Below are 12,716 nucleotides of genomic sequence, written 5' to 3' on the forward strand. Positions count from 1 at the left end.
ACTGGGGAGCCCCTGGCACCATCTTGTCCCCTCAGTTTGGGAACCACTGAAGTTAGGGGTTACATTGGTATTATAGATTATTCAAAATACAAAGGCAAAAGTTATGGTGTGTCCCTTTAATCAATGTAATTAAAGCTGTTCGCTTTTTACACAGCAGCGTTTGTCAAGTATACAATGACAATGACATTTTCTAGAATGGTGGACTCTAGAAACAAACTTTAAAGCTGCATGCACACTGCCAGTGACGACAGAGTGACATAATCTCATTCATTGCGGTGAAAGCTTGTCGACTTCTAGCGATACAAGCCTCAGTGACAGGAAGTGGGCGTGTCTAGTTGCAAAGTTAAGAAAAGATCAACTTTATGCAAATGATCAGGTCCGGATTAACACAGTGTAGTGCCCTAGGGTGACCACATTTAAAGTGTCCCCCCCCCCAAAAAAAAGATGGTGACATAAAACCAAGGCTTTGAAACGGTTCACGAAACGAAAAAACAAAAACCAGAAACTTTTGATGTTTTGCAAGGACCAGAAACTTAAAAAAAATATATGTTCCGGAACAGAAATGTTTAATTAAAATAATGGTAACCGTTTAACACTCTGGGGTCGACTGTGGAGCGGGCCTTTCAGAAACACGTCAGAAAAATTAACTGTAACTTAATGAATACTTACTTGTCATAGAAACAAAAGATAAATGTCTACATAATGTTTGGAATGTCTGCTTTTAAATGATGTAAGTGAGATCGAAAACAGATATTGTCATTCGGTGTAAACTGTATGAGAAGGAGGAGAGGTACCGTCTTTCTCCTGTTAACTGTTTATCTGTAATGAGATGAGATCGCCACACCCCCGCGCAATTGAAGTGAATGAGCAGAGACATCCATATGCATAACTCGTGCCTCCAGCAATCAATGGATACACAATCCAGCCCCTCCATTCATTGTTATACTGAGTTGTTTCATCCGAGTGTGCCAAACATGACAACTAAATCCTTATTTACTTGATAAGTTTATCACGCGTACCCATTGTTGTGTTTCTACTATAATGATTACAAAAATACAAATAAGAGTCCAGACAATGATAGGCAGTTCTTCTTTTGAGCTTTTTACTGCACAAAAGTAAACCTCTCGCTGGCCAATCAAACACTAACCCTGTGTGTTCATTTTTACGATTGGCCAAACAGTACCTTTACTATGAAAATATTTAAATATATATGTATATAATGTGTGTGTGTGTGTGTGTGTGTGTATTTACATTCTATTGAAAATTTTTGTTATAAATTCCCAAGAAAACCTTCAAATCATGGTTTTACTACAGAGAAAGTTACATTCCTGTTGAACATTCCTAAAAGGCTAATTATGTGGCTCATTATGCAACTCTTTTGTTCCTCAGCTGTCAATCACTGATTATTCAGGAGCTTTCCTGCCTCCACGCATACAGCCTTTCCCAAGCAAAAGTGTTTTAGAAATTGTAAATCAATATCCTGTTTTATGTGAATGAGCAGGGCAAATGATTTTCACATCTTTTTAAAGAAAAAAAACTCTAGACTACTAGATCTTGTTTTGAAAAGTCTTGAGAAAACATGTTTAGAATGAGTTTTGTGGACTTATACCTTAAACATTTTGCTTTTTCAAAAACCAAGCATAGACATTTTTCTCTCAAAAATACAAACAAGTACATACATATTGCTCATATAATATTGTAGCTCAATTTGTGCTGAACACAGTGTTATGAGACTTTTGCCATTACTATGTTTTTAAGCAAATGAAAAATCACAAATGTCAATCCATGTCAAAACCTCCCCAAGGCCCTAAAAACCCCTTAGACCTCAGAGGGTTAATAATGTTATTTTTCGTTCTTTGACAAGATTTCTGTGCAATATGACTCGGTGAAGTTCACTTCCAGGCGCCGTTGACTTATCGGAGAAATGAGAAGCTTGCCACCAGCAAGTAGCCTACTCAAGCCCAACTCCAATCAAACGTGATTATCCCTATGAACTTCAAAGATCAGATCTCTTGATGTGTCTAAACTTGAGAGTTGCACTACTGTGTCTCATACTGTAGTCCATTAAAATACACTTGGCGAATAAAGCACTAAAAAACAACATAATTCTCATCAAACACATCATTATCATTAATCTAAAACAGTAAAGTTTGCACAGTTCTGTTAAATCTTGTTTTAGCCCTGGCTGGAGGCAAACATGGCCACGCAGTTGTGCATCATCTTTAAAAAGACAACACACAGCGACAAAGACCCTGGCGGTGTGCATGCAGCTTTTGTGTTCATTTGTTACAGAAATGTGTGTGTGTGTTGCACGAGTAAACATATGATTGTTCTAACAAATATTTGTTTAATGTTTATGCCAAAACAAAATGCGTTGGGCCCCGCTCACCCCTATATCCTCCCGCATGTTCATTTATTCAATATTTTCTGTAAATAGATTTTTAACTGCCAATAAGAGCAATTTGTCAAACACATCAAGGGCCCTATTTGAACGATCTGAAACGCAAGTGCGAAGCGCAACGCGCAAGTGAGTTTGTGGGCGGATCTTGGGCGCTGTTGCTATTTTCCCATCGTGAGAAATAACTCTTGCACCGGGCGCAAATCAATAAGGGGTTGGTCTGAAGTAGGTTCATTATTCATAGGTGTGGTTTGGGCGTAACGTCAAATAAACCAATCAGAACGCTATCCAACATTCCCTTTAAGCGCAAGGGCGCAAGTTCCATGGCGGGTTGCTATTATTATGACGGATTTACCAGGCGCACGCCAGGAGCGGTTTACAGCCGAGGAGACCGACGTTCTTGTAAGAGCAGTCAAAGACAGAGAAGTTGTTTTGTATTGGGATGGGAGAAACCCGCCCAAATCAGCGTAGGTTAAACAGGCGTGAGAGGAAATAGCCACAGTCTCATCAGCTGGCATCCCCATTGTTGCGCAAAGCGCTACAATGATGTCAGGAGACGGGGGAATCCCAAGCTTGCCAGCATAAATCGGGCACGCCGTGTAACGGGAGGTGGATCTGCCTCTACACAGACGCCAGCAGAGGACATCGCTGCGTCCACCCTCACCACTGAAAGGGTTTGGGGGCTTTGAAATAGGACTCAAGAAACGCAAGCAAGGTCCAACCCCAAAGTACACTTACAAATCAAGTTCATATACATTAAGGTTTCTTATGAAAATATTTTAATTATTATTTACATAAAATAAACGTAATACAGCCACACAACAAACTTGTTATTTATCGTTATTTGCATGAGAAGTTTTCAGCGCAGCCACACAATAAATAAAAACTATCACCACAATGCTCACCACTATGATTCCCCTTATCTCGTGTATTAATATTTTTAAGTGTAACAATTTATGATTTGCAAAAATAACTGTTGCATCTGTGTAGATTAGATGCAAAGTGTATGCACGTTGTGCACGCTATACATTATGGTCAAGCATGCGCACTTAAAATAGCATAATGAACAATGCGCAACGCACCACTGACTTTAAACTTTTTTTTTCTGGTCAGTGGCGCAATTGTTTTTTGAAACTGCAAAATAGCATCAGGGATGGTTTGCGCCGGAACACGCCTCCTTTTTTGCGCTGAACCGCCCAGGGAGCGCAAGTTCATTCCCTAGTTTGCCGACGTGCGTCTGTGACGGGAAAAACCCGCTGTGCGCCGGTGCAAAATACGAAATGATACATGCGTCACTGACAAAGTCAATTGCGCTGGGTGCAAGATAGAGCCCCAAATGTTAATTTCTCTGTGAGTTCTTTTTTAGCTTAAGCTACACACTTTATTTATTCTAACCATTTGTATTTCCAAATAGTGTTACAGGTTGTTTTGTGATAAGATGTGGTGGCATAAAGCACGAGATCACTGCATTTCTCATGGAGGCAATCTGGTGTCCATTCAGAGTCCCACAGAGCAATGTGAGTATGACACTAATGCTGTTATCTATTATTTACACCTGAATTTATTTTATTTTGATCAGAAATGAAATCTGTTGATTTTATTGGCAGCGTCTGAAAGGTTGGGCAGTTGACTTGTTGCCTAGCTGCCTCATAAGGCACTGACTTCAGCGTCATGACTCTGAGAAACTCATCCGGACAGCTTCATATGCAGTGTAATGTAATTCTGATTAAAATATAAACAAAGAGCATCCATATTTGAAAACTACTATACTTATTTTACACCATGCAATTCATGGTGTAAAAAGTAAAAATACATCTAGATTTACACCACATTTGTGCCCCAGCTGCATGCTTAGCCGCCATTTTTTTTCAAACTTAACTTGACCGCACTTGACGGATCACATTCCCCGTGCATGCCCACGCATGGAAGTAAAGAAAACATTCGGACGTGCCTTGATCCCTTCGAAAGTTGCACCTGAAGGCAGTATTTTAGAGATTTTGGACGCAGCCATTGTGTCCTGGGGAGCAGTGTTTTAGCACTCGCATGTACTTTCTAGGAAAACATTTTGCAATAAAAGAAATGAAACACTGGCAACTACTTTTACGTAGTTAATGTATTATAACATCAAAACATCACTAGCTGTAATATAGCTGTCCAAAACATGAGATAAGATGATGGATCAATCAATGCAGATATCAGATTTAAATAACACATAAAAGAACACAATCCAAACTAGTTATGGACGCTTTCAAAACACTGCTTTGTGAAACCGCTACTCTTTTGTTTTGAATCTTTGGTTTGAAGCGTGTATTAAACTGGATTTAACTCCGATGAGTGCCACACGGTAGTGTTGACCTCAAAGTGAACCCATGAATCCGGGTTTGGGTTTTATTAAAAATGAAATGTGCCAGTTGTGTTTGTACAGGTCTCTAATCAGTGCTCTCTTCAGGAAGCTTGAAGAGCGGTTTTGAATAAGACATATAAGATTATACCTGAATATTTTCTTTTAGCATTTCTCACGACTATGATTCAGAGTTCGGATCATGAAGTTTGGATCGGTTTAAATGACATCAGCTGGGAGATGCTATTTGTGTGGACTGATGGTAAAGGTGTCAAATACACTAACTGGCTCGAAGGTCAACCCATAGAATCGCCAGAGATACGTCTATATAAAAGAGACATTTTTCCTGAGGTTAGTGCGAATAATAACTCTTTCTAATAAATAATTCAGTAATAATTCTCAGTTCAGTCAATTTGTAAAAACAAAGAGCCTTGTCATTTAAATAAAAAAATAAGATGCAGCTATTGCTTATCTGTGTTTCAGGATCTCCCTTTCGTCAGGATCAGGACCAGGCTTGTGAATCAGGTATCTTTCCAAAGCATTGACAGTAAAGCTGTTCAAACAATTGTTTTATTCATAGTAAACCCAGCAGACCACTTGCTTGTCAAAAGTTGAAAGATGACTGATAAATGCGCTGAAAATCTTTTAACCGGTTCTCCTACAGTCATTGTTGATGCTGTTTCTGGCTCTGTCATTTCTGCATGTCTAGCATTCATACCCCCATGTGTCCTTGTCATAGGATGTCTACTACTGAACAGTACTGTATGTATAAATCTGAACTCTTTCCCATGTAGGTCGATGACTGTGCTGTAATGGTAAAACGTCCAGAGAATTTCACTGGTATGTGGAAAGTTGAAGACTGTGAAACTAACAGAGGATTCATCTGCAAGAGGAACGCAGGTAGATGATGAAAAGACATCATTGCGTAAACTGAAACTAAATCCAATCAATTGTAGAAAACACATGAGTTTATAGGTGACTTGTTGATCTCTTACTGTAGATAATCTGTTTGAGATTTTGGTAACATTTTTTATGAAGCCTATGCTTATAATGAATTAAAACCCACTTTATAATTATTTAAATAATAATAATAATAATTCCTTACATATATATATATATATATATATATATATTATAGTTACTACTTAATTAATCATGGAAATTTACTTTTACGTTATTTCAATTAACTGATTTGATTTATATTGTTATAACCATCTTATAAGTTACTAAATTTTAAAATAATGCCTATAATAAAGTAATGAAAAAAAATTCTTTACAAACAGATTTGATTTACATGCTAGTAAAAACAGCAACGTATTTTTAAGTATTACATCAAACCACAATATGCTGACTGAGGAGATTCAAAAAGAAGTCAAAATTCCCATTCATGACCTGTAATGCAAACATTGGCCACTAACTGTTTAACTAGTATGTAAATCGCAACTGTTTGTATAGAATTTTTTGTTATTTTCATTACTTTATTATAGGCATTATTTTTACATTTGGAATATTGAAAATAGATCATGAATAACATATAATAATTAACTCACAGCATGGCTTTTTTAGATAACATCTTTTTACATCATTGAAAGAAGGAAGTGCAACACTGAAATCTGTATTTCTGTCTCAGCGGCAACTGAGGAAATGATGCACGACCATTCAAAAACATGACTGGAGTTCTGACTATACAAAGCTTAATGCAAATGGGTGAAGTGTCCCTTTAAAGGCATCAATAATCCATTTATAGAGGTTAATAGCTGCTTTATGACTCATAATAAGTAACTTATTTGAAATAGATCTGCATGATTAATTAAGTAGTGTCTATAATATAACAACACAATGCAGGCTGCACCTTTATAAATACTCTCATGGAAGTATACGACCGAGTAGTTATTATTTAAATCGGTGTATAGTGGATTATAAGCATGCGCATTGAAATGCAAATGATTCACTTATAAGCAGAGGTGGAACTCACGTTACTGTAATTGAGTAGTTTTTTTTTGTGTACTTTTACTTTTTTGAGTAGTTTTTAAAATCTGTACTTTTACTTTTACTTAAGTATGTTTTGTTTAAAGTTTTGTACTTCGCTACATTTTAAATCATATCCGTTACTGAGTAAAAAAAATTGAAAAAAAATGCAAGGTGATAAAGACGTGCCATGGATGATTGATTGATGGGCGGGGGAATGCGCAAAACGAACCATGGAGACGGACGAGACAATAAAACCTCATTCACACAGACCTCTGGTCCCAGAAAATACCCGTAAAATTGCCAGACAAGCGTCTGTGTGAACAAAAACTCGTTCCGTTAATCTTCTGGGATCGTTGCCGGAAAGAGGACCTAGTAAGATACGCGGGTAACCCTCTGTGTGAACAAGAATGCCATAAAGGGCGTGTCGAAGTGAGGACGCGCGCGTCATCATCACAACACAAGTTATGGTTCAGCTCCTTACAACGAGAGATAACGTGCTATTAACATTCACCACGAGAAATGTTGCAAACTAACATGTATATAAACATTCACCACGAGAAATGTTGCAAACTAGATTGAAGCAGTTATCAGGAAATGATATATGAGACGCATAAACAATGACGCACGTGCCGTAGTGAGGACGCGCGTGTCATGGCAACATGAAGTTGGTTCAACTCTTTAAAATCAGGGATTTACAACATTCACTACGAGAAATGTCAGCAAACTGGACTGAAGCAGATATCAGGTAAGTTAGCTCGTTACTTACTGCGTTGAAACGGAGATCATTCAGCAGCATAAAAGAATATCGCGTCACGTGCTCATTTGAGCTATAATAAACGAAAATACCCGCATGTCATCCCAACGAGATATATTGTTCAGCTCCTCAAAATGCGGGTTTTAAATGCATATAAACAATCACGATGAGAAATGTCTGAAAACTGTATCAAAGCAGAAATCAGGGAGCTCATCAAATATCCACTCTGAAGCTGAGATCATTCACCAGAATAGAACTGTGCATTCACGCGCTCCTTTGTAGTCTTATCATAAACAAAAATGCACGCGAGTTGTTTCTGGAGAGAGAAATAATAAATAATATGCAAACTTCAGACGCTGCGTAGAAGAGAGGGCGGGACTTTCAACATGTCACGTGTCTTTCCGGGACCATCAGATGCCGTGTAAACTTGGCAGTGTGAATGAATAAAATATCAAGCGGTCCCGTAAAATTCCAGGATGCCTGTCCCGTGTATCTTACGGAATATCTGTGTGAAAAGGGCTTAAAGGTCTTAGACATCAGGTACCCAGGTCAAGGAAGCTAGAAGACAATAAACGTGTCAAGTATATAGCCATGGCACTCATCTCATTATATGCTCATTTAAACTATAGTTTAATAAAATAATGTATGTTACCAGCAATACATCAATTACAACCTTACTATAGTGATTGTATTTACTAGCAGCTGACCTCATATTATGTTTGCTTCAAAAGTGCATAACTCACCTGTAAAAATCATTAAACAATTCCATACATGTTTCTTAGTTTAAAAAAGCTTTTGATTTTATTAACTTTTTGTTATTGCACTTTAATTGTAAAAATTTTCCTACAACTAGTTTGAGATTAATCCCCCACCTCTCCCCACTGTAAAAAAGTAACTTTTACTTTGAGTAAAGTTAAAATGACTTACTTTTTACTTTTACTTGAGTAGATTTTTAGACCAGTAACTTTACTGTTACTTAAGTAAAATATTATTAAAGTAACTTTACTTTTACTTGAGTACAATATTTTATTACCTTTTCCACACTTCTGCTTATAAGTAATAATAAAGTTATTATAAATGTAACTATACTGTTCTTATAATGGGGTATTCGTGTTGTTGTGTCTTTATCAATATTTTTATAAAATAGTAATAACTGCCTGTAATAATTATAAAAATGGGCTTCATAGAAAGTGTTACAGAGATTTCTTTGTGTTTTAGACCCTCAGCTGTCCCCTCCCATGACCACAGCAGTACCACAGAAATACTCCAGTCTTGATTCATATAAGGTCCAGCTGGAGAAGATGAGCTGGGATGAAGCGAGAAGACAGTGTAAAGCTGATGATGCTGATCTTGCGAGTGTACTGAACTCCATCAGTCAGGCGTACACCAGCCTACAAGTCGACAAACTCAAAGAACCTTTGTGTATCGGACTCAACAGTAACCTGGTAATAAATGCATCTCTCTTGAACAATAAAACACATTCATGTAATATTATATACTGTATACACACTGCAGAAATGATTTTAATAACATATGAGTGTGGTAATGTGGTTTCTTCAGACACTTGGACTCTATCGCTGGGTGGATAACTGGCTTCTAAGCTACAGTAAATGGGCTACAGGAGAACCCAAAAACAATTTAGCTTGTGTTTATATTGACACGGATGGAGACTGGAAAACTGCAGCGTGCAACAACACATATTATTCCATCTGTAAACGATCAGCAGGTATTTCATTTCATTTATTATTATTATTATTATTTATGCGATCATTTACATCTCTTATTGGTGGATCTCTCCTGAGGATTGTATGCTATGACTAGGGGTGTGCCGGTTTCAGAATTGGTGATGACGGTTATGACGTGAGTCAAATGTGACGGTTCATAACATAACCGTCGGTGGGGGGCGTTTTGCTCGTTTAAATGCTTGTGGATTGACGCGAAAGTGTCATTTTACCATAAAATCATGAATGTGATGCCAAGTGTGTTTTTAAACAGCAATGACTTTAACCCTCTAGGCGCCACGGTCGACTTTTGTCGACAAGATGCGTCACTGAATGTAACTGCCGATTTTGTCACATAGGGTGTCAAATTTCGTTCATCCGCCCCCTCCACTAGATGGCAGACATGTCATACTTTATACCGGACTCAGAAAAACAGCATGCTTTTATACAAACTCTTAGAGCAAGAGCGCATTGAAGTGCGCAACAGCATAGCTAGTGTGCAAGTGAGTCATTTTATCAGAGCGATAACCTCAGCGAGTTTTTTCAATACATGATCATATAATGGCATCAAAAAAGCTTACCTGCAATGAAGTGTTGGGTCTTATATTCGCTGACAATGATTCTGAAGGGGAATATCTGCCTTCAGAAGATGCTGGTGATTCATTTAGTGACCACGATTCAGACGCGCCCCTGCTTTGCAATCATGCAGCTGGCAAAGTGAAAGTGTAGCTATACACCAAGCACAAATGATAAATCCTTTGCCCAATGTCAGTGGTGGGAATGTTACACGGGGTCGGAGAATTCATCGGGTAAGCAAGCGTGTTACAGGTGTGGGGAATGAGGCTGGAGGTAATATGCGCGTCCAGTCTTTTTACCGTGCAAGCAATGTAGAGCGAGCTGCGTCTTCCCGAGCGGGCCCTGGGAGTCTGTCGGGCGAGCGGCCGACTTCCAGTGCTCCGTCCCGTGTACCTCATCACAATCACGGCGACAGTAAAGGCAATAGTCCCAGCTGTGCAAATTCTCTCCACTCGGGGCGCATGCGAGGCAGATCTGGCCATGCGGCTCGTAGCAGGAGCAGAGGCGGTGTTACACGGGGCAGAGGAGGAGCCATTATGCATAACGTTAGTCTATCGACGCGCAGATCAGTTTGTTTACTACTTAGTATTTACCTGAGCATTCAGTATTGTGCAATATAGCATACAGAAGGTTAGGGACATTTTTGGGGGGAAGAAGTGCTGCATTTTATCATTCAAACATGTGACTTTTCATAAAAATTCAAGATGGCTGCCACATATGACGTCATAATATGCAAATTTAATGGGACATTTTATTCCCCTCCATAAAGTGTGTCATCCTTAATATTTCTCTAATTTACATAAAGTCTCTATCTCTTATCACGTTTAAGATATAGCCTTTTGAAAGTAACATGTCAAAATTAAACGTTTTAGGAAAAAACCTCTGGCGCCTAAAGGGTTAAGCAATTTAACAGAAAGCAATGAAATATTTAAAAACACACTGTTGGCAGAAGACTGCGCTGTCACTCTCTGCTCAGCATAAACGAATCCTCTCTCATCTATTTTGATAATCTTCAGAGAAACAGATTAAATTGTGTCTATATCCGTCATTACATGGACCAGAATGTGGGTTAAAAAGCGTCTTGAAGAGGTTTTGCTCATAAATGCATGTAAAGTAAAGTAATATGAACTTGAGATTTTTATACTGTTATTAAACTGCACAGTATGCGCTGCAAACGCAGCCGACAATGGCCACGCGCGGCAAACGCTCTCCACATACAGTACGCGCTGTTCAGTGCTCACACTTGCAAAGTAAACGGGCGTTTGAATAAACAAGACACTGATTAGCTACTTACTCTACGTTTATTTAAAATTAACAGCAAGACAAGCAGTGAATGTGCTTTCAGGAGAGTTCGTGGATTAGCATGGGAGGATTTGAACTTGAAAAGAGGAGTGTACTGACGCCTTTCCGCAGTTAAAACAACATTCCTTCTTATGGTCATTCATGTTTATTTGATGCTATAAAATAACTAGAAGGAAGAGATGATTTGAAAGGTAAGACTTTGTTTAATACGTTTAATCTCAAAAGTAACCGAAAAGTAACCTGGTCTGTCCTGTATGTCAGCGCGTTTTCAGTGTCTGCTCCGCTCTGTATTTTTCACTGCGTGAGAACATGGTGGGGCGTATAACACAAACTGTTAACAATTGTTTTAAATCATGTTTAAAAATTCTTTATGATGAAAATGTTTTTTAAATATTTTAATAACACGGTTTTGCCGGTTATAGAGTTCTAATGACGGTGTTCAACTATAACCGTCGGTCTCACGGTTATATAATGACCGTCACAGCCCTAGCTATGACAGTAGGTACTGAATTAGATTAATTATCTACTTATAGACCATTAAACAGTAGGTACTATATAGTATGAATATGGATAATATGAATGAATTTGGACCTACTACATCCACCATGTTGATACCTACCCAGTCTCACAAAGTTTCGTGATATAGTCACGTATTTTTTTTATTCTTTTTTCGTGCTATTATCACGAAATTTCGTGTTTTTTCGTGATCGTATAACGAATTCCTGTTTTCGTGTGATTATCACGTATTGGTTACTCAACTGCTTTTTCCTATTTTTAAACCATTGTCGCTTCGGTTTAGGGTTAGATTTGATGCTTGCATTAGAATGTCACTTTATACATTGGTTTATACTATTTTTTCTGATTTATTTTATTTGTCGCCTGGCGTTAGGGTTAGAGTTGGGTTTGGTTAGGGATGTCATTTTATGTAAATCTAACCCTAAACCGAAGCGACAATGGTAAGAAAATAGGACAAAACAGTTGAGTAACCAATACGTGATAATCACACGAAAACAGGAATTCGTTATACGATCACGAAAAAACACGAAATTTTGTGATAATAGCATGAAAAAAGAATAAAAAAATACGTGACTATATAACGAAATTTCGTGAGACTGGGCTGGTTGATACACAACGTGACACACACATGAGATTAAGCGAGGCAAACGTAAACGTAGTTTTATTATAAACCCCTTTGAAGTGTCTGCAGCTGGCATGTATTTTGACAAGACGCGTGATGCACATGGTTCAATTGATGCACCAAACACATATTTTGACATGATGTGCCAAACACACAACGGGTTAAATGCATGTTTTGAAGAGCTTCGCTTGAAAAAGAAGTCACAGGCGGCCATTGATGTTATATCTTGTTATTAGTGATGCCCTGAAATGAAACTTCTGGGCCAAACCCGTAAATTCTGGATGCATTTGGCCAAAAACCAAGACTGAAAAATGACTTGATTTTATTAATATTTGATATTTAAGCAATATCGCTGGAGTACGAGTGTGATATAGCACGAGGCCGTAGGCCGAGTGCCGGAGGCAATCACAGCCGTGATGATATAGAGCTATATCACACGACTCCGAGAGCGATATTTCTTTTATACAACAGTTCGACGGCACACGTTTGAAAAACGAAAACTAGAAAACAACAAC

At 38.2% G+C, this 12,716-nt stretch overlaps 1 protein-coding gene across 2 annotated transcripts in view; it reads left to right on the top strand.

The window, feature by feature from the left end:
• Positions 1-12,716, top strand: part of LOC135743917 (macrophage mannose receptor 1-like) — a 172,729-nt gene that overhangs the window by 50,631 nt on the left and 109,382 nt on the right. The window contains exons 21-26 of one of the 2 annotated variants that reach the window (XM_065261821.2): positions 3,813-3,915; positions 4,909-5,090; positions 5,223-5,264; positions 5,534-5,639; positions 8,683-8,909; positions 9,025-9,190. The exons of the other annotated variant lie outside the window; for it this stretch is intronic. Coding sequence (XP_065117893.1) covers positions 3,813-3,915; positions 4,909-5,090; positions 5,223-5,264; positions 5,534-5,639; positions 8,683-8,909; positions 9,025-9,190 — 826 coding nt within the window. The remainder of the gene's footprint in view (positions 1-3,812; positions 3,916-4,908; positions 5,091-5,222; positions 5,265-5,533; positions 5,640-8,682; positions 8,910-9,024; positions 9,191-12,716) is intronic. 2 annotated transcript variants of the gene reach the window in all.

The sequence above is a fragment of the Paramisgurnus dabryanus genome, chromosome 2 (genome assembly GCF_030506205.2).
Source record: "Paramisgurnus dabryanus chromosome 2, PD_genome_1.1, whole genome shotgun sequence".
NCBI lineage: Eukaryota > Metazoa > Chordata > Actinopteri > Cypriniformes > Cobitidae > Paramisgurnus > Paramisgurnus dabryanus.